This window comes from Jaculus jaculus, chromosome 15 (genome assembly GCF_020740685.1).
Source record: "Jaculus jaculus isolate mJacJac1 chromosome 15, mJacJac1.mat.Y.cur, whole genome shotgun sequence".
In the NCBI taxonomy this organism is placed as follows: Eukaryota; Metazoa; Chordata; class Mammalia; order Rodentia; family Dipodidae; genus Jaculus; species Jaculus jaculus.
The window spans coordinates 34,829,705-34,851,879 of record NC_059116.1 but is presented as its reverse complement, the minus strand read 5'-3'; the positions used below and the strand labels follow the sequence as shown (position 1 = coordinate 34,851,879).

Sequence of the window (22,175 nt, the reverse complement as noted above, 5' to 3'; positions counted from 1 at the left end):
CCCTGTCAGTGTGAGGAATGAAATCAGAAGAAGACCTTTGAGGTAGCTCTTGGGAAGGCAGCAGAGTCAATTAGCAGGGCATTCTTGGCTGGCTGGTTTCTGAGGCTTAGGCCCAACTTGCAGAAGGTGAATAATGTGACAGGTAGAGTCCCTCATGGAGTCCTCAGGTGACAATAAGTTGTAAGGACAAGTTTGCAGGTATCATGTCTCTGTGGGGAGGTGCAGTGGGTGGAGTAGTTGGAGCCCATAAGATGCTTACTGGCTCCCAACAATAAAGCACAATGGCACCCATAATGCAAAGTTGCAGGAATCCTGTTCTATAGGCTGACCCTGTCCAACTAACCGATGTCTCTGTTGGGAACTCAGTTCTCTGCAGTGTGGAGTGGAGTTTCTCAGAAGATGGCACGTTCCTGTGGTATGGCTGTAGACGCTGCAGAGTGGAGGTTCTGATGGGGTTTGCAAACTACTGTTTTTGTATGTTTTTATTTATTTATTTTTGAGATAGGGTCTCGCTCTAGCCCAGGCTGGCCTGGAATTCACTATGTAGCCTCAGACTGGCCTCGAACTTACACCAACTCTCCTACCTCTGCCTCCTGAGTGCTGGGATTAGAGTGCAACACCATGCCCTCCTGTTTGGATGTTTTAAATTTTATTTATTTATTTATTTATTTTCTAGGTAGGGTCTCACTATAGCTCTGGTTGACCTGGAATTCACTATGTAGTCTCATGGTGGCCTCAAACTCACGGCAATTCTCCTACCTCTGCCGCATGAGTGCTGAGATTAAAGGTGTGTGCCACCAAACCTGGCCAAATTTATTTTTATTTGTCTATTTGAGCGTGTGTGTCTGTGTGCACACGTGTCTTTTGCTTCTGGAAGCGAGTATCTGTCTGGCTTTACCTGGGTGGCTGGGAAACCAAACTCAGGCCAACAAGCTTTGCAAGTAAGTTCCTGAGCCACATCCCCAGCCCCACTACTTTGTTTTGAGACAAAATCTCATGTACCACAGGCTGAACTGGAATTTTCTTGGTAGAAGGTGACCTTGAATCTTTTCTGAAACATATTTTATTTATTCATTTGAGAGAGAGAAAAAGAGAATGTGAGAGGCAGATAGAGAGAGAATGGGCGCACCAGGAGGAGCTCTGGCTACTGCAAATGAACTCCAGACACATGCACCACCTGTGCAGCTGGCTTACGGGGGAACTGGGGAATCCAACCTGCGTCCTTAGGCTTCACAGGCAAGTGCCTTAACTGCTAAGCCATCTCTCCAGCCCCGAATCTTTTTTTTTTTTTTTTAATAGTTTGAGAGAGGCAAATAGAGTGAGCAAGAGAGAGAGAATGGGTGCGCCAGGGCCACTAGCCACTGCAAACGAGTTCCAGACACTTGTGCCACCTTGTGCATCTGGCTTATGTGGATCCTGGGGAATAGAAGTTGGGTCCTTTGGCCTTGCAGGCAAGTACCTTAACCGCTGAGCCATCTCACCAGCCCCCGTTTTTTTTTTTAATTTTTAATTTTTATTTTTTTGTTTTAGACACGGTGCAGTTATGCACTTCAGGCTGGTTTTAAACTCGCCATCAGCCTCTCCAGTGCTAGGATGACCCGCATGGCCACGGGGCCCAGCTCCATTCCACCTGTTGCAGGACAGCGAGGGACCATTTTTTTCAAGCAAGCTTGAAACTACACCTCCCGGCGTGCTCTGCGCGCGACATCAGTTTTCATCTCCCTGTGCTCCCCGCCCAGACAGCCGGACTACAAGTCCCGGCGTGCTCCGCGTCTCGGCGGGCAGCGGGCGGTGGCGGCGCCATCTTCGGCGGCTGGGATTGAATGAGCGTTGCGATCGGGGCGGCCATGGCGTCGCCGTTGCCGGGCCGCGCGGGTGGCCCCGCCACGCCGCTGTCTCCCACGCGCCTGTCACGGCTGCAGGAGAAGGAGGAACTGCGGGAGCTCAACGACCGCCTGGCACACTACATCGACCGCGTGCGCGCGCTGGAGCTGGAGAACGACCGGCTGCTGCTGCGGATCTCCGAGAAGGAGGAGGTGACCACCCGCGAGGTACGGGCCGGGCGCGGGCTGCTCGGGGCGTCGGGACTCCCCCGAGCGAGGGGCGTGTGCACGGAGCGCTCACCCGCTCTGCAGAACGCAGGAGACGGGTAGAGACCAAGCAGGTGCCGCCCACCCAGCTTCCCCGGGGATTCTGCGGACCCCGGTGACGGGTGGACGCCGGGAAGACTTTGGGCTGCTGACCCCCGGCCCACAGGATCAGGAACCCCAACCGATGCACGAGACGAGGCCACACTGATTAAGCGTTCAAGAGATGTAACGGGGATCCCCAGCGAGGGGTGTGTGCCAAGGTGCTCAGGGACATCAGTGGGATCCCCGGAGGGACAAGTGAACACTGAGACGAGGCCTCCAATTCAGGGTGCTAGAGGTCTTAGAGGGATCCTGAGCGAGGGGTGTGTACCTGGGTGCTGACGGTATTGAGAGATCCCCAAGAAATACGTGCACACTGGGCCAGTCCCGCCCTCCTCCGGGACTTCGGGGACTCCTAGCTCCGAGGGATTCAGGGGCACACTGAGATGGGAGCCTCATGTTAGGATTCAGGAAATTTTGGGGGATCGCTAGCAAGGGATGTGTACATAGTGTTGGAACCCCAGAGAGACTGGTACCGACTGGGCAAGTCCCGCCCACCTGGGATCCGGTGAAATTTTGGAAAGCTTGAGGTGCGCCCTGGGGCACCCAAGGGCTTTGCTGATTCTTGGGGATCACATGCAAACTGGAAAAGCCTTGCTCACTCAGGGTTAGAGAATTAAAGGACCCTGGTTAAAGGTTGCACACCAGGGACTATTCCAGGGGCTCCTAAAGGATATATGCAAAGACTGTCTCCCTCCAATTAGGAGTTCAAGGTGTCTCGGGACCCTGAGCAAAGAGTGCGGGCTGGAGGCTGTGCCAGGGACCTTTGGGCTTTGGGGACCATGGAGGAACAGATGCAAAGCAGGCAAGCCCCACCCACTGAAGGGTCTAGAGGTTTTGGGTACCCCCGTGAGAGGGATGAGATGTAGGTTGTCTTCTGAATCCCTGAGGGACATGTATAGACTGAGCAGGCCCCCCAATAAAGAGTGTGAGATCTTGGGGGCAAAGGGTGCAGGCCAGGGCCTGTCCTATGGGTGATGGGGAGGTTGTAAGGGGCGTGGGGCTGGGGCTCTAAGCAGGAGATGCTGACCTGTGAGTGATCGGGAGTTCTGTCCACGGAGTGAAAGTGCAGGTTAGCAGAGGGCTGGGGCCCCCAAAAGATTCTGGGGTGTCCATGTGAGGAGTGCAGGTTGCAAGGTTATCTTGGGGGTCCACTGAATGAGGAAGCTGTTTTGGGGTGTGAGATGTTGGGGTACACCTGGTTGAAGTTTTGGGTCCTCAGGAGAGGGTAGAGAGTAGGCCATTGCACCTAACTGGGAGTTCACAGGAGATTTGGAGGGCACCTTTTGTAGGAGGTTGTGATCTTCAGTGTTGTCTGCGATTTGGGGATCCCTTGGCTGAGGGGTAGAGCCAAGGTAAACCCCACCTCACTGTGATGGGGGGGGGGAGGCTGTCTTATTCTCTACCTTCCTGAGGGGCTCTGGGAGGATCTTTGGCCTCCGAGGAGGGTGTAAGGTTCTGAGAGATCTTGGGGAGGGGTGAAGGATCTTGTAGGGTCCCAGGAAGAGAGACCTGTGGCTGGGCTGGGAGTTGAGCAGTGGTATTGTGTCTCATTCAGGCCTGTGTGGGTGAGTCTGCAGAGGGTTTTGATGGCTTGGGGAGCCCTCAGGCCTGGATACTAGGCTTGGTGGGCACCAGTCCAAGGGAACAAGAAGGGAGGCATGAGGTCTTAGAGCCCAGGATCTTGGGTGGGATCAGTTCAGGGGAGGAAGCTTGGCCTCATACCAAACTCTATGGGGGGCTGAGGGTGCATCTATAGAGTGGGGGGGGGGTCGCGAGGAGAGGCGCCAACACTTTGGTGCCTACTTGGGGTTGGGGGTCCCTGCTCCTGGGGTTTGGTCCCAGAGCCAGGTGCTGCAGTGGGGATTGGGCAGAAAGAGCAGCTACTGTGAGGCGAGTGGCAGGGTGGCAGGCAGTTTTGGGGTGTCTTGGGCAAGTCCAGTCTCATCTTGGGTTTGAGTATCACAATAAGGAACTTTCAGAGTTGGGGCCACCAGGAGTAACAGTTTGGCACAGTAAGAGTAACAAACAGGCTGAGGGTATAGTGGTAGAGCCTCTGCTTAGAACCCACAGTGAGGGCTGGGGGCGTGGTCAGTGGTAAAGTGACAGCCTAGAACCCACAGTGAGGGCTGGGGGCGTGGTCAGTGGTAAAGTGACAGCCTAGAACCCACAGTGAGGGCGGGGGGTCTGGTCAGTTGTATAGTCATAGCCTAGAACTCACAGTGAGGGCCGCGGTTGTGTTCAGTTGTATAGTGATAGCCTGGAACCCACAGTGAGGGCTGGGGGTGTGGTCAGAAGTAGAGTGACAGCCTAGAACCTACAGTGAGGGTTTGGGGGCCGTGATCAGTGATTAAGTGACAGTCTAGAATCCACAGTGAGGGCTGGGGAGTGATCCGCAGTATAGCCTCCTTCAAGATTGTGATGGCTCCAGATGACTCCTTGTCATCTTCAAGGCTCTGTTGTCCCATGGAGCTTTGGAGTGCTTAGCCTGGTGGGCATACAGGAAGCTCCAGGACCCCCCTGTGGTGGAGGGCCACTTCTCTATGTGGAAAGCAGGGGTGACCTGGGCCATCTGTGTCACAGCTCTAGAAGCCTGGTTGGAGTACATAGCTAACCCCAGTTTAATTGCAAGCGAGTGCAGCTGGCAGAGGTGGCAGAGAGGGAAAATGGTAGCATACTGCCCCAGGGAATTTGTGCCTTAGTAGTTCGCTGCCTTGTTGCAATTTACTGGCTGCAGGATGTCTGGGGACAGCTCATGGGGGCTGGCAAGGTGGCCTTGCTAAGGCAGTACTGGTGTGAATAGGACAGAGAGCATGGCACATAGAGGGGAGTGTGGGGGGCCAGCAGGAACAATGTAAGGTCCAATATGTAGCTCTGTGGGTGGGGTCTGCCTCCAGGGCAACTTGGTGAGGTGTGGGGACAGGTGTGGTTGTCCTGCAGATGGACGGAGGGACCACTGGCGGGGAGAGGGTAGAGCCTGGCTGCATGTGGCTCACCCCAGACAACCTCCAGGAGTGAGCAGGAGGAGACGGCTGCGTAAGGAATGCTTTGAACATACCACTGAAAGCTTGGTAGACGCTCTCATCTGGGCACTGTGCCAGCTGGCCTTGTCCCCGCGCAGGAGTGCATGAGGTGATGCTCCTGCCCCATCTAGCCTGCCAGCTCTTGCCTGTCTCTCTCACACACACAAGTGTGGCCCTGTGTGGCTTCTGGGCCCATCCCTGGTGATACCATTTGTGTCTGGCAATGGGGAGAGTTGGTATGGTGCACAGAAACAAGCACTGGTCACTGGAAGGTTTTGGGGGAGGTGGAGGGCTCTAGCCAGGCGGGTGTTTGTCAGAGGAGGGACCCAGGTGCTGGAAACAGCCAGGAGGGGAGGTACAAGGTACAACCCTGTTGGGTGAGAAAGGAGCCAGCTTGACTTCAGTCGCTCCTCCCACCCTCCTAGGGTGTCCTGTTGCTGCCTGAGGCACAGGGAACTCTGGAGGGCTGGAAGGCAGCCGGGTTGGTGCCACCCAGCATGTGTGTGAAAGGCCACCTCTGACACCACGATCCGCAGCAACAGGTGTTGACAGGCCTTGGGATGCCTCGGCTTGGCCCTGGCTTCCCTGTTGGGGAAGGAAACAAAGGCCTATGGCTAGTGCCCAGGCATCTGCTGCAAGTCCTCCAGGAGCCACCTGTCACTGGGCTGGTGCTGGACTCTCTGAGGCCACCTGCCGTTGCCACAGGACTGTGTGTCCCAGAAAGGCCGGTCAGTGTGTTCTGCAGGCTTGGGGCAGCTTGATGCTGCCACCTTAGATGACACCCAGATGCATGGGTAAGGCTGGGTGCCTACAAAACTATTTGTAGCCAGGCGTGGTGGCGCACGTCTTTGATCCCAGCACTCGGGAGGCAGAGGTAGGAGGATTGCCATGAGTTTGAGGCCACCCTGAGATTCCATAGTGAATTTCAGGTCAGCCTGAGCTACAATGAGACCATACCTCGAAAAATCAAAAAAAAGAAGCCAAACTTTATTTATAGCCAGGCGTGGTGGCACACGCCTTTGATCCCAGCACTTGGGAGGCAGAGGTAGGAAGAAAGCTATGAGTTTGAGGCTACCCTGAGACTCCATAGTAAATTCCAAGTCAGCCTGAGCTAGAGTGAGACCCTACCTTGGGGAAAAGAAACCTTTATTTATACAAGCTGGAATGTGAGCTTTTTGTGATTTCTGGGGTCAACCCAGCCATTTAAATATACAGGCGCGAGCTGGACATGGTGGCGCACGCCTTTAATCCCAGCTCTGGAGAGGCAGAGGTGGGAGGATCACTGTGAATTCAAGGCCACCCTGAGACTACATAGTGAATTCCAGATCAGCCTAGGCTACAGTGAGACCCTACCTTGAAAAGAAAAGTAAATAAATAAATAAACAAACAGAAACATGGGCTGGGAGATGGTTTAGAGGTCAAGATGCTTGCTTACAAAGCCTGCTGGCCTGGGTTCGATTCCCCAGAACCCTCGTAAAGCCAGATATACAAAGTGGTTTATGCATCTGGAGTTTGTTTGCACTGGCAAGAGGTCCTGGTGCGCACATAATCGCCCTCTCAAATAAATTAATAAAATATTTTAAAAAGCCGGGGGCTGGAGGGAGGGCTTAGCCATTAAGTCATTTGCCTGCAAAGCCAAAGGACCTCTGTTCAATTCCCCAGGACCCATGTTAGCCAGATGCACAAAGTGGCTCATGAGTCTGGAGTTCATTTGCAGTGGCTGGAGGCCCTGGAGCGCCCATTCTCTCTCTGTCTCTGTCAAATAAATAAAAATGTTTAAAAAAGCCAGGCGTGGTGGCGCACGCCTTTAATCCCAGCACTCGGGAGGCAGAGGTAGGAGGATCGCCGAGTGAATTCCAGATCAGCCTAGGCTACAGTGAGACCCTATCTCAAAAAACCAAAATAAATAATAATAATAAAATAAAGTAATAATATACAAGTAGTTGTGGGCATAGGGCCAGAATGTGTGGAACAGGCAGGGCCAGCTGCACATTGTTTCAAAGTCAGGCAGATGGTGGTTGGCATCATCTACAAATCTAATCCCTTCACTCTGCTGATGTCCTTTCTGGCCTGGCCCTGGCTTGGACCATCTCTAAAGACCCAAGTTCTAGGCTCAGTTGGCTGAGTAGGACAGACTGGTCAGGGTGCCCCTCAATTGGACATGGATTCTGTTTTTAATCTTTGAGCTGGTGTCACTGTGGAGCCCAGGCTGGCCTGGAACTCAGTCTTCCGCCTCAGCCTCACAAATGCTGGGGTGTCAGGCATGCAACACCACACCTGGTCCAGTTTTCCTTTTGCCACCCCAGTGGGAGCTGGGAGAGGTGACTTCCTTTTGCTATCACCTATTGGCACTGCAGTTCAACCTGATGCCTTAGAGCTTTGCAACCCTCACCCTGTCTACTTCCAGAAGATTCCATTCCCTTTTCAGCCCCTGGCATCCAGATATCCATTTCCTGTCTCTTTTTAAAATTTTTTATTATTTGTTGTTTTACGAGGTAGGGTTTCACTCTAATCCAGGCTGACCTGGAATTCACTATGTAGTCTCAGACTGGCCTCAAACTCCTACCTCTGCCTCCCAAGTGCTGGGATTAAAGGGTGTACCACCACGCCCGAGAATTTTTTTTTGTTTAGTCCTTCCTATCTCTGGATTGGCCTGTTATGGATGGATACTTCCTGTCATGCATGGAGTCACACACATGTGGCATCTGTGTCTGGTTCTCTGCTGAGCCCGATGTCCTTGTGGTCAGAACCTTGCTCCTGTTCACGCTGAGTCGTCCTCAGAAGTGGGTGGACCATGCTGTGTGCCCATCGTCCGCCTGTGGAGCTCAGGGGGAGCTTTCCTCACCAGGTGGCTTTGGGTCCGTTTGTCCTGCCTGTCTGGGCAGCCCTGCATCTCTTTGCCCTACCTTGGGGAGGCACAGACTCTGGGTGGTCAGGGTGCCGTTGGCGTGAGGGAGGGAAAGAGGAAGTCAGGAGGGGGCTGCGTTTGGTGCCAGGGTGGCGGGAGTATGACCCCAGCAGAGCATAAGGGACACCCCTGACAACTCAGCTTTTAGAGAAGTCATCTTAGGCCAAGGTTTACAAAAGGGGCTGGGTGACACTTGGGCTATGCCTCGAGTGTGGCTGTCAACCAGGGAGGGCTTCTGGAGGCCATGGTGGTGCCTGTAGTGGGATATTCTGGGGTGGACATTCCCACAAAAGTCCCAATTTCAGAAGCTGCAGATATGAAAACATACGTGACTTTGCCCGTGACAGTGGTCAGAGGCCCTAAGTTATCTTGCAGTGTCTGGTCCTTGCTGTCCTAGGACACTGGGCTAAGATGGTTCTGAGGTAGACGGAATGAGTGGGTCACTGTTCTGGGTCACAGCTGAACTGGGGCCCGGTGCTGCCCTGTGCAGGCGCTGAGGCCTGGGGAGGGGTATGGATCATTCCAGAACGGCCACTCAGCCTCCCTGCCAGGGTCCTCTTCCTCCCCCCTATGAGCCCAGTGATATGGGGTAGCTCTATGTCCCCATTGCCTCCTCATGGGACCATATCTTCCAGGTGAGCGGCATCAAGGCACTGTATGAGTCGGAGTTGGCAGATGCCCGGCGGGTGCTGGATGAGACCGCCCGTGAGCGTGCCCGCCTACAGATAGAGGCCGGAAAGGTGCGGGCTGAGCTGGACGAGGCCAACAAGAGGTAGGAGGCTGTACTGGGTGGCACTGGTCTCTGGTTGGACACAAGTGTGGGTGGCCCTGGAGCCACTGTGAGAAGCCCCCAAGGGTCCCAGAAGCTAGAGCATTGCCCGTAGGCATCACACATACGCATGCCCTGAGGACAGTAGCGGGACCTCCACTTCAAGGTCACTTGCCTTTGTAGACATGTTCCCCACTTCCCCATAGTCTTGGGTTATCATGGCTACCCACCCTTACCCCCCATCTCTATCCCTCTGGTGGGTGACACACGTGTCCATCCAGGAAGCTGTCCTCTCCCTGGGTGCCCCAAGCCACCGCCATCTCTGCCCATGTGGGTGATACACGTGTCCATCGCAGGAAGCCGTCCTCCTTCCTGAGCTGTGGAGGTCAGATCCTGCGTGTAGAGCATTGGTGGGTGGCTGGATGGTATCAGGGGGCTAGTTGGACACTGGCTCAGACCCTCTAGACTCTGGCTTTTGTCACATGCCTCAGGGTAGGGAAGGACTGTCCCATGTTGTTCCTGAGACTCCTGCACCCCCTGCTGGCAGGAGGGCCTGGGAGCCTTCCCAGTCAAGGTACCCAAGCTGGTGCCCACACAGTTTGGTGACTCAGTCAGCCCATGTGGGGTGACAGGCAGCTGGAGGCTTATATTGTCTCACATTGGAATGTGGTCTGAGCAGTGACCAGAGGCTTTGCTCTTGTCTGTCTAGGGTCCAGGAGTGGGGCACCCATGTCAGCCCAGGCACCCCAGCCCTGGGCAGCAATGTCTGAGCCGGCCGCCAGGTTATCTGCCCCAACCACAGCCACGGGCTTAATAAGCCAGTGTGCGGCGGCCGGGGGCGGCCAAGGCGCCTGGAAATATCAAAGCTACTATGCTCAGAGGGCACAGGATGTGGCCTGCACAGGCTTGTGGCCACATCAGCTCAGGGAAACACTTGCCTGGGTCCATTCCCAGACACTCTTCTATAGACTGCATCTCCATTGGGTTATTTTGTATGTGGTGCTGGTGATGAACCTGGGGCTCTGCAGAGGCCACTAGAGAGCCACATGACAGCTTCAGGATTATTTTGTTTATTTGTTTTGGTCTTTTTTTATTTTTAGTTACTTATTTATTTATTTGAGAGTGACAGACAGAGAAAGAGGCAGATGGCAAGAATGGGCGCTCCAGGGCCTCCAGCCACTGCAAACGAACTCCAGACATGTGCACGTGGGTCCTGAGGAATCGAGCCTCAAAGTGGGGTCCTTAGGATTCACAGGCAAGCGCTTAACTGCTAAGCCATCTCTCCAGGCTGTTTCAGTCTTTCTGATCTTGCTCTAGTCCAGGCTGACCTGGAACTCACTCTGTAGTCCCAGGCTGGCCTTGAATTCACAGTAGTCCTCTTACCTCTATTTTTTGAGTGCTGGAATTAAAGGTGTACATCACAACATCCAGCCTAACTTCAGCGTTTTTAAAACTAATTTCTTTGAGTGCTGGAGGGATGTCTCAGCAGTTAAAGCACTTGCCTGCAAAGCCTAACGACCTGGGTTCAATTCCCAAGTACCCATATAAAGCCAGATGCACAAAATGGAGTATGTATCTGGGGTTTGTTTGCGGAGGCTGGAGGCTCTGGCATGCCTTTTCTCTCTTTCTCTCTCATCTTTCGTCTCTCTCTGCATGCAAATAAATAAAGTATTTTTAAAAACTAACTTGTTTGAGACACAGATACATTATGTTGCTCAGGCTGGTTTTGAGCTCACAATTCCCCTGTCTCAGCCTCCTGATTGCTAGGATCACAGATGTATACCATTACCCCTGGCCTGGTTTGGGACTCTTTTGGTTTTTTTCTTGGTCACAACATCCTATGGTGATAATTTTTTTACCTCCTCTCATCTGAGACACATTCACCTCCCTGGGGCCCCCTTGTGTGGTTTCTCTTCCAGCGTGAATCACCACAGCTGCACAGGCAGGAACATCGGTAGCTGTGTGGAGGACCTGGCCTGTAAGATGGGTGTTCCTGCGTGGCCCCAAGAACCTTCACCTCCAGTGCCCTGATGCTCTGAGGACATGGATATTGGGTTGGGGGCCAGGACTGATTTTCCATGCTATCCTATGCAATTTTTTAAAATTTATTTTTATTTTTATTTATTTGAGACAGAATTGGGGAGGGAGGTAAGGAGAGAGGGAAGAGAGAATAGGCGTGCCAGGGCCTCTAGCCACTAAAAACAAACTCCAGATGCGTGGGCCACCATGTACATCTGGCTTATGTGGGACCTGGAGAATTGAACCTGGGTCCTTAGGCTTTGCAGGCAAGTGCTAAGCCATCTCTCCATCCCCTATGCAAATTTTTTAAAAATGTTTTTATTTATTTATTTGTGGAGGGGGGGATAGAATAGGCACACTGGGACCTCTAGCAGCCACTGCAAATGAACTCCAGACACATGTGCCACATGCATCTAGCTTATGTGGGTATTAGGAAATCAATCCTGGGTCTTCAGGCTTTGCAGGCAACTGCCTTAACTGCTAAGCCATCTCTCCAGTTCTGCTGTGCAATTTGACTAAACCCTGCTGTTTGAAGTTGATTAATAATTCCCCAGCCTCACTCCCCCCTCCCCGAGCCCCTACTGCATTTGCCCTGTCCTCTTTGCTGTCGTCAAATCTGCTGGGCATACCCCACCCACAGGACCTTTGCAATGCCTTTTTCTGGGTGAGGGTGGAAACCAGGGATGCCCACCCCAGAGAATGAGCCAGCTGTGAGTGTCCATGATGCCTAGGAGATCCTGGCATCCTCACATTGCATAAAAGGACAGCTCCTTGGGGAGGAGGCCCAGAAAGTCAGTTCTGAGGTTCACATCAGGCCCACAGCGTCTAAGAGCCTAGAATCTGCCAGGCGTAGTAGCACAAGCCTGCAGTCCCAGTGCAAGAGGCTGAGGCAGGAGGATTGGGAGTTCTCAAATAGCCTGGGCTGTGTAGCAAGATCATGTCTCAAACAAAATAAGAAAAGCCCTAAATAACGAAGAAGACTAAAGCTCGTGCTATTGGTCTTTGTGTGTGAATACCTGGCAGCTCGAGATCTGGACTTTTTGGTGAATTACCACCCTGCCCAAAACCATGTGGTTCAAGCACGACCAGCTTTTCACAGACATATAAACCATACAAACCCCACATCTAAGAGTCACAGGAAAGGAAACATGAAAGCCTCTGCCACGTTGGGCCCAGTGACACCTACCTGTCACTCCAGGCATTCAAGGCCATCCTCCACTACATAGCAAGAGTGCCTTTGCTACACAAGAGCCTGTCTGACTCATGAAAATAGCCCCTGCCAGGAGCTTGCTTTCCAGTTCTGTGGAATGGGCAGCTGGAAAGGGCATAAGCACCTTTAGCCAACAACTGCTTCTAATTTGTCCCATGGGACATCATAGGTCAAACTCTTTTGTATTGGTTTGATTTTTTTTTTTTAAGAGAGAGAGGGTTGGTGCACCAGGGCCTCCAGCCATCGCAGTTGAACTCCAGATGTGTGTGCCGTCTTGTGCACATGTGTGACCTTGTGTGCTTGTGTCACCTTGTGCGCCTGGCTTACATGGGACATGGGGAGTTGAACATGGGTCCTTAAACTGCCAAGCCATCTCTCCAGCCTTGGTTTTGATTTGTGTGTGTGTGTTGCTTTGTTTTGTTTCTTTTTCTTTTTTTCTTCCCTTTTCAAGGTAGGGTCTCACTCTAGCCCAGGCTGACCTGGAATTCACTATGTAGTCTCAGGGTGGCCTTGAACTCACAACGATCCTCCTGCCTGCTTCCTGAGTGCTGGGATCAGATGCGTGTGTCCCAGCTACCTTTTTTTTTTTTTTTTTTTTTGAGACAGGGTCTCACTCTATGCCATCTGACCTGGAGCTTACTGTTTAGTCCAGGCTGACCTTCAACTCATAGCAATCCTACTATCCCAGCCTCCTGAATGCTGAGATTATATGTCAGGCCTGTCCTGTGTAACTTAACAGGAGTCCTAATGGCTTTAAATTTGGCCTTTCTAGGGCCTTCTGGCTGTTCTTCCTACTGACCAACTCATCTTCCTGACTTTTAGTGCTAAGAAGAGGGAAGGTGAACTCACTGTGGCCCAGGGCCGCGTGAAAGACCTGGAGTCCCTTTTCCACCGGAGTGAGGCTGAGTTGGCAGCCACCCTCAGTGACAAGCGCAGCCTGGAGAGCGACGTGGCCGAGCTGCGGGCGCAGCTGGCCAAGGTATGGGGGTTCCCAGGGGGGTCTAGGAAGCCTCACTGTGTAGCAGAGAGCATTGGGACTGTAGCCCAGTGGCTATCTCAGTTCATTGTCCTGTCTGCAGGCAGAGGATGGTCACGCAGTGGCCAAGAAGCAGCTGGAGAAGGAGACGCTAATGCGCGTGGACCTGGAGAACCGCTGCCAGAGCCTGCAGGAGGAGCTGGACTTCCGGAAGAATGTATTCGAGGAGGTGAGTGTGGGCTACAGGGAGGGGCTCTGGGCACCCCTGAGCTTATGGCTTGTTCCTACACCATCATCATGTGGCCACCACTCTGTCCCTCTCCTGGCATCTCTTGTCAGGACACTTGTTGGATTCAGGGTCGTTCTGAGCAGTTGTGAATCTCTTCTCCACACTAAGTCACGTTCACATGTTCTGGAGATCAGGAAGTGGACATATGTTTTGAAGCCACTAGTCAGCCCACCCTAGGTTCTCCTACACTCCTGATGCTGCTCAGCCCAGCCACTTGCTCTCACCTGCTCCCTTCTAATCTCTCTGGGTCTCCAAGCATAGCTGGGAGTAACCCAGCAGGTCAGCCGATGCTCCTGTGCCTTCTGGGATGGGGGTCATAATGCGGGAGCCTGCCCATCCAGGTCCTTGGGGCTTTGCCTGTCTCAGAGCCCATTGTGCTGTCATAGCCCAGAATGGAATCCTTGGGCCTGGCCTGCCACACACCTTCACTGTGCAGAAGCCACAGGCCGGAGGGGCCTCTGTGCAGCTCAGGAGCCTGGGAGGGAGCTGTGAGGGGAAGCCATGAGCAGACGTACGAGGGACTCCAAATCTCTGAGAGAGTCTGACTCTGGGAAGGAAGCTGTGAACCATCCCACCGGGGAACCCATTCAGAGACCCATGGGGGACCCCGAACCCATGAAAGAATCTGACTGTGGGAAGGAAGCTGTGAAAAGACCTTTGTGGAGCCATGAACCCGTGATGGAATCAGAACCCAGGGAGGAGCCAGTGAAGGAAGGACCTGAGAAGGAACTAGAAGAGGGACCCCACAGGGAGTTTGAGCCTGTGGAGGGATCCAGAGGGGGAATCGTGATGGAACCACCTGTGGAAGGCAGTGTGAGGGAGCCCACAAGAGACCGGAGGGAATCTCTGAGGGGACTCATGAAGACCCCCTTAAAGGAACCCATAAGATGGCTTGGGAAGTGTCCTATGAAAGAATGTGCCAAGGGGCTCCTGAAGGAACAGATAAGGCAGCCTGTGAAGCGTCCCATGAGAAAATGTGTCAAGAGGCTCCTGAAGGGCCCTGGGAAGACACCTGTGAAAGGATCCCTGAAGGGAACTGTGAGGCGGCCCAGGAAGAGACCCCTGCAAGGAGCCATGCGGAGACCTGTACAGGAGCCGGCGAAGAGACCCAGGACAGCCTCCTGGAAGAGACACCTCAGGGGCACAAGATGCTCTGGGAAGGAGCTGGTTGGGGGTGCAGGGAAGGTGTGTGTGAGAAAAAGCCTTGTTTTTTACAAGCTAGTTACAGTGATGAGTTCTAGATCTCTGTATTGTTCTGCTGTGATGGGAGGATGGAAGTTTCCTGTCTGTGAACTCTAAGCTCCATGGCCTCCCCCTTCTTCAACACCTGATGCCACCATGTGAACATGTGTCAAGTGGCCTGGGTATCCTGTCACTAACATGTGTACTGCTATCCAAAGACTAGCACTGCTGCCATTTGTATCTAGAGCCCCAGGCACCTGGGACAAGCTGTCAGTAATTTGTTTTAAATGACAGCTTTTTGTTGTTTTATTTATTTATTTTGGTGGGGGGGGCGTTGGGCATACCAGGGCCTTTAGCCATTGCAAAAAATCTCCAGTCGCATGTGCCACCTTGTGCGTCTGGCGTACATGGGTCCTGGGGAATTGAACCTGGGTCCTTTGGCTGGTAGGCAAGTACCTTAACCACTAGGCCATTTCTCTAGCCCTAAAACAACAGCTTTTATGAGATGGAAACTCTATATTGAAGTTCACCCTCCAGTGTTCTTAAGGTCTTCACTGTAATTCTAGAACATTCATCACCAAAAGCACCCGTCCCTGTGCAGTCACCCCATAGCCCCTTGGTACCATGAATCCACTTCCTGTGTCTGGATTATCCTGTTCTGGAGATTTTCTCTTTGCTGTGACAATATCTTGCCATGTACTACAGACTGGCCTTGAACTTGCAGTGACCCTTGTACTGCCTTCTCAGTTCTGGACACTTCCTGTTACTGAGTCCCAGACTGTATGGCCTTTTGTATCTAGTTCTGTCACTAAGCACAGTGGCCTCACAGCCCCTCCAGGCTGTGGCGTGTATCAGGGCCTCACTCCTGTTCACGGCTGAGCAATGTCCTAGTGTGTGTGAGCCGTGCTGTCTGTATCCATCCACAGAGCACAGAGGACACTTTGACAACCACAGTGGAGGCACCCGGGAGCATTTGCACATAGCGGGTCACTGGTGGACAGGCAGATGGGAGCCCCCCAGGGCATATAGACGGGTTTCTCTGAGTCCTCGTGGGGGTCTCCAGTCACTTTCTGTGCAGCCCCACGCAGCAGAGCCGTTTCTTGCAGGAGGTGCGGGAGACGCGGCGGCGGCACGAGCGCCGCCTGGTGGAGGTGGACAGCAGCCGCCAGCAGGAGTACGACTTCAAGATGGCCCAAGCCCTGGAGGAGCTACGCAGCCAGCACGACGAGCAAGTGCGGCTCTACCGGCTGGAGCTGGAACAGACCTACCAGGCCAAGGTGTCACCACAGTGGGTCCGGGACAAGGTTTGAGGCGGTCCTGCTTCCCCACCCACCCCTGTGCTCACTATCCCTGTCCCCCTAGCTGGACAACGCCAAGCTCAGCTCTGACCAGAATGACAAGGCGGCCAGCGCTGCCCGTGAGGAACTCAAGGAGGCACGCATGCGCGTGGAGTCCCTCAGCTACCAGCTGTCTGGCCTCCAGAAGCAGGTGAGGCCAGAGCCCCGCCCCCATGGGGTGCTACAGGGTGTCTGTCCCCCTTCTTTGTCCCACGCCACCGAGAGCTCTCTTGTCCCATGGTCCCTCAGGCTGGAGTTGGCAGGCGTCTGACAGTGGTGGCCACACTGACCTGGCCTCTGCCTCTCCCCAGGCCAGTGCTGCTGAGGACCGCATCCGGGAGCTGGAGGAGACCATGGCCGGGGAGCGGGACAAGTTTCGCAAGATGCTGGACGCCAAGGAGCAGGAGATGACCGAGATGCGGGATGTGATGCAGCAGCAGCTGGCCGAGTACCAGGAGCTGCTGGATGTCAAGCTGACCCTGGACATGGAGATCAGTGCCTACCGCAAGCTGCTGGAGGGCGAGGAGGAGAGGTGGGGAGGGGAGAGATGGGGAGCAATGGGAGGGGCACTGCAGGTGGGGAGTTGACCATGGGTCTGCGGAGCCATGGGTCACACCTCCCTACCCCCCTCACCCCAGGCTGAAGCTGTCACCCAGCCCATCTTCTCGGGTCACCGTGTCTCGGGCCACCTCCAGCAGCAGCAGTAGTGGCGTATCTGCTTCCGGGCGGCCAGGCCGCAGCAAGCGCCGGCGGCTGGAGGTGGAGGACTCACCAGGTAGCAGCTCTAGTGGTATCGGCTCGGGCAGCAGCGGCAGCAGCTTCCACCTGGCCCAGCAGGCCTCAGCCACAGGCAGCGTGAGCATTGAGGAGGTAGACCTGGAGGGAAGGTTCGTGCGTCTCAAGAACAGCTCAGACAAGGTGAGTGGCAGCCCCAGCCATCCAGAAGGACAGCGCTCCACCCTCGGTCCCAGGGGCCAGGGTCAAGCGTGTGGCCCTCCCTCCTAGGATCAGTCCTTGGGGAACTGGAGGATCAAGAGGCAGATCCTGGAGGGTGAAGAGATTGCCTACAAGTTCACGCCCAAGTATGTCCTGCGAGCCGGCCAGACAGTTACGGTAGGTGACAGAAGGCAGGGCTGATAGAAGGCAGCCACTGGTGGTGGGGAAGCTCCAGATGTGGGATTTGTGGAGTTGAGGCACTGCTGACATCCAGCACTTTCTCTGACATTAGCCTCCCCAGTCACAGAGCCACTGCATGCCAGCCTCTCCTTGGCCTCCTGCAGTCTGAGTGGCATGTGCAGTCTGAAGCTCAGCTATGTGCACTAGTGGTACTGGGCGCTGACGAGAAGGTTGCCTGGAGCCTGAGGCATTTCTGATTCCATACTGACCCGATCCTGAGGGCCCAAGCCACCATCAACCTCCATCTCTTATGTTTTCTTTTTTTTTTTAATGATTTTAAAAATATATTGTATTTATTTATTTGAGAGAGAGAAAGAGGCAGAGGGAGAGAATGGGTGCACCAGGGCCTCAGCCACTGCAAATGAACTCCAGATTCATGCGCTACCTTGTGCATCTGGCTTTGTGGGTCCTGGACAATCAAACTGGGATCCTTTGGCTTTGCAGGCAAATGCCTAACTGCTAAGCCATCTCTCCAGCCTTTCTTATGCTGTCTTATGTATATGTATATATAGTGTGTGTGTGCGTGTGTGCTATCCACATGTCCTTGCGGCCACACTCCAGGGCTTGCCTTCGGCGGCCAGAGCAGAATGTGGAGTCCTGCTCCATCCACTCTTCCCACGTTTTGTTTGAGCTGCAGTCTCTTATTTTATTTTATTTTTTATTTATTTATTTATTTTTGGTTTTTCAAGGTAGGGTCTCACTCTAGCCCAGGCTGACCTGGAATTCACTACGGAGTTTCAGGGTGGCCTCGAACTCATGGCAATCCTATCTCTGCCTCCCGAGTGCTGGGATTAAAGGTGTGCACCACCACGCCCGGCCACAGTCTCTTATTGATGCTGGAACTTGCTTCTCTTCACAAGCGAGGCTGAGGTTACAGGTGGGCATGGTCATGCCCAGCTGTTATATAGGATCTAGAGATTTGAATTTGGGGGGTTAAGACCCCTCTCGGGCCCTCAAGCTGGGGTAGAAAGTGCCCTCAACCTCTGAGCCATCTCCAGCCCTGGTCTCTACTCACAGGTCCCATCACTTGTGGACAAGCCTACCGAGGGACTGCATGGCAGGTGGTCCTTGGCTGGCCCCCACCCAGGCTCAGAGATGCCTGACTGGGGCCTTTTTTTCTGTATCCTCAGGTGTGGGCAGCTGGTGCAGGAGTGGCCCACAGCCCCCCATCAACACTTGTGTGGAAAAGCCAGAGCAGCTGGGGCTCAGGTGAAAGCTTCTGCACCGTGCTGGTCAACGCAGATGGAGAGGTAGGTGCCAGGCCTGTCTTCCCCTGGGCGGGTGCAGGATGCACCACAGTTCTGTTCTTTTGACCAGGAGAAAGTCACTGTCCCTCAACTAAGCACTCCTCTACCCACCTCCTGGGAAAGGGGTGGTGGGAATTAAAGGAGATCTGGAGGGAGGGGTCCATCCTCAGTGGTCTCCAGCTTGCTGCCCCCAGTCAGCTGCCTGAGAGTGGGTCAGCACCAGGGTGCTGAGGGCCACGTCATAGCCTGTCTTCCACAGGAGGTGGCCATGAGAACAGTCAAGCAGTCCACTGCTCGCGAGAGCGAGAATGGTGAGGAAGAGGAGGAGGAGGCCGAGTTCGGCGAGGAAGACCTCTTCCACCAGCAGGTAGAGGCTGTACCTACCTAATGCTGCTTTGGGGGCTCACACTATGCTGGCTGATCCCCAGGAGGGATGATTATGGAGCCTCATGCCATAGAACAGCGTCAGACAAGAGCTGTCCTTGTGTCTGTCCAGAGATGGGTTTATGTCAGGGTATGGGTGTCTCTGTCAGGAGGTGGGTGTCCTTCAGGAGTTAGGTTATCAAAGTTAGTCATCTTAGTGTGTCAGAATAGCCACAAGCACTTGGTCTTTCCCTGACCAGGGCACTGCAGGTCTTGCTGCTCTGGGTGGAACAGACTCCAGCTCACAGGGCAGTGGAGAAATGGAAGGCTCTGGAATGGGGACCTTATAGATTGAGTCAACTGCTCAGGAGCCCGGCCTCTTGCATGGTTCAGCCATGTCTGGGAGAACCAAGCTCCCCAACCTACTTCCTCCCACTCACCTAACACTGTGTCCCCTCTCTCTCTGCAGGGGGACCCGCGGACCACCTCGAGGGGCTGCAGGCTGATGTGACCCTACCCTCTGCAGAGCCATTGAATCCATTTTTCTATCATTGGCTTTCTTTAGTCCTTGGTACATTTCTAGATAATTTTTAAGCAAACTTAAAATGTGGGTGGGACTCTGAGGGCTTCCTATTGGTTGTTGTCCTCCACCACTGTCCAGGGGACTCTTGTCCCCTCCCACATCACCTAATTTGGTATAATGACCCAGTCCAGGAGCTGTGGGCTGAGGGGCTCTGGGCTGGGTTGAGGTCCTGTTGGGAGCTGCAATGGCTGCTCTGCTCTGATGGTGACCTAGAAGGGGACAGGAGACTGGTCCCTTGGTCCTGGGGTGGACAGAGTGCGAAGTGGCATAGGGATTCAGCAGTTCAGAGGTTTGTTTTCTTAAAATGTTTAAAGACCCAGTTTTATAATCCAGGGTCCACCTGGGGTGGAGTGCCCAGCAACCTGTCATGATTTGGTGACTCTTCAGACACAGGAGACAGCTATGTCCCCTGCAAGCATCCAGGGCTCCAGGAGCAGCTGGCAGCACCTGAGCCTAGGTGCTTCAGCTCTGCCCTGGGCTGGGAGGGCATGATAGGGAAGTGCTCCTCTGGGCCTGGATTCTGGAACTTAACAATGCTGAGGACCAAGAGGGTAAGAATGAAGATTCTTGCCTTGGGATGCTCCCTCATGAAGATTGTCACCCTCACACAAGGCGACAGGCTGTGAAATGTTCTGCTAACTTTAGGAAGAACGGCCCATCCTGACCCTCTGAGGAGTGGGCCAAGGCCCCTCTGCTCCGGCTGCCTCCCACACATATGCATATGCCCTGTGTGTCTGTCTGTGTGTGGCTTTGACCTGCAGCTTTCGCTGAAATTACGTTCCTCAGACATGCAGGTGACCTCCTCCCTGTCACTCTTACCTCACCCACCCGGACACACATTATTTTTTTAATGGATATTTATTTTTTTACAGTAGTCAGTACGCAGGTCACTGAGACCCAGCTCAGAGGGCTCAGGCCTAGGCAGCCAGTTGGGACAGGCTGATTGTTGTCAGAGGGTGACATGGGTAGTAAGGAACAACTGTGCCAGTCAGCTCTGAACCTCCCAAGTAGCAACTTCAACTTACTTCAGAAAGTGCAGCTTACTCCAATACTGAGCCATGGGTGTATCCTTGTCCCCAAAAGTCCACCCCCCACCCCCTCGAGTTGGGCCTTCCTGCTTGTTACAGCCTGGAAGGGGGTTCAGGCCCAGGCTCCCAGCAAGGCCATTGTCACTCCAGAATCTGCCAGCCATTCCAGAAGTCTAGTTTATGAGATGACCCAAGACAGTCTCCCCAGTTGATTCCTGAGCAGTCCAGGCTGGTTGGAGTGGTGCCTACAGTAGTCTGTCACCCTTGCAGGCCCTGCCTGCCGCCCTGCTTCCTCCTCCAGTGCAGGAGGCCACCCAGTAACCTTACTCACAGGAATCCAGGCTGGGGCCCAAATTCCCAGCATCCTTGTCCTGGGGTGTTCATGGCAGGCCAGGGGTGGGAACAGAACCGAGTGGCCACCTGGGGATGGGAAAGTGATACTGGCTGGAGTGCAGAGAGGCCAGCGTAGACAAGCGAGCTGTGGTGGAAACAGCCGCGCTCGTCCTTTGCTTAGCTTTATGCCACTTAGAACTGTCGCACATGCTTCCCACTGTGGCTGGGACCCAGTCCCAGGGTCTACCAGTGCGCTGTGCAGGAGATGTGGGCAGGGCTCATTTCAGAGATTGTGTTAATAAGATGCATGCCAAATGTGTGTTTTTGCTTTTTCCTTTTTCTCCAGTGATTTGTAATATACATTTTATGACTGGAAACTTTTGTACAACACTCCAATAAACACTTTGATTTGATTCTTTTTTAAAAATTTTTATTAGCATCTTCCATGATTATAAAAAAAAAAAAAAAACCCATGGTAATTCCCTCCCTCCCACCCCCCACTTTCCTCTTTGAAGTTCCATTCTCCATCATATTACCTCCCCATCTCAATCATTGTACTTACATATATACAATATCAACCTATTAAGTACCCTCCTCCCTTCCTTTCTGATTCTTTTGAGTGTGGTGTGTGTCTGTGAGCTGCTTTGGAGGCCTGAAGACGTGTTATCCACCTCCTTTGGGCCTGAGCTCACCAATTACTAGGCTAGACCTGCTAGCCGGCCAGGGAGCTCCAGGAGTGCTCCCGGATGGAGCTCAGGTTCTCATGCTTGCAAGGCTAGTGGGTTAGCGAGCCATCTCTCCAGCAGGTAATTTACGAGTTATTTGCTTATTAGCTGTTTAGATTTACTTAGTTTTTTTTTTTTTTTTTTTTTTTTTCCCGAGGTAGGGTCTCACTCTGGTCCAGGCTGACCTGGAATCGACTGTAGTCTCAGGGTGGCCTTGAACTCACGGCGATCCTCCTACCTCTGCCTCCCGAGTGCTGGGATTAAAGGCGTGCACCACCACGCCCGGCTTTTTTGTTTTTGTTTTTTCAAGGTAGGGTCTCACTCTAGCTCAGGCTGACCTGGAATTCACGATGTAGTCTCAGGGTGGCCTCAAACTCACGGCGATCCTCCTAAATTTAATCCCAAATTCTGGGATTAAAGGCATGCGCCACCATGCCCGGCTCAAACTCAATTTATTTTATTTTATTGAGATAAAGAGGCACATAGAGAGGATGACAATAGGCGTGCCAGGGCCTCCAGCTCAAACTCGATTATTTTATTTTATTATTATTATTTTTTGAGATAGAGGCACATAGAATAAAAGTGGGCACGTCAGGGCCTCTAGCCGCTGCAAACGAACTCCAGATGCATGTGCCACCTTATGCATCTGGTTTACATGAGTAATGGGAAACTGAATCTGGATCCTTTGGCTTTGCAGACACACACCTTTACCACTAAGACATCCCTTCAGCCTTTTTTTTTCCTCGAGGTAGGGTCTCACTCTAGGCTAGGCTGACCTGGAATTCACGATGTAGTCTCAGGGTGGCCTTTGACGACTT

At 53.4% G+C, this 22,175-nt stretch overlaps 1 protein-coding gene across 1 annotated transcript; it reads left to right on the top strand.

Annotated features, from left to right (window-relative positions):
* Positions 1–1,813: 1,813 nt before the first annotated feature.
* Lmnb2 (lamin B2) lies at positions 1,814–21,045 on the top strand. The gene is made up of 12 exons (XM_004654918.2): positions 1,814–2,051; positions 8,756–8,892; positions 12,941–13,097; positions 13,198–13,323; positions 15,672–15,842; positions 15,928–16,053; positions 16,214–16,434; positions 16,541–16,820; positions 16,908–17,015; positions 18,209–18,328; positions 18,585–18,692; positions 19,158–21,045. Exons 1-12 carry the CDS (start codon positions 1,824–1,826, stop codon positions 19,197–19,199), a joined length of 1,824 nt encoding a protein of 607 aa, XP_004654975.2. The 5' UTR covers positions 1,814–1,823; the 3' UTR covers positions 19,200–21,045.
* Positions 21,046–22,175: the final 1,130 nt, after the last annotated feature.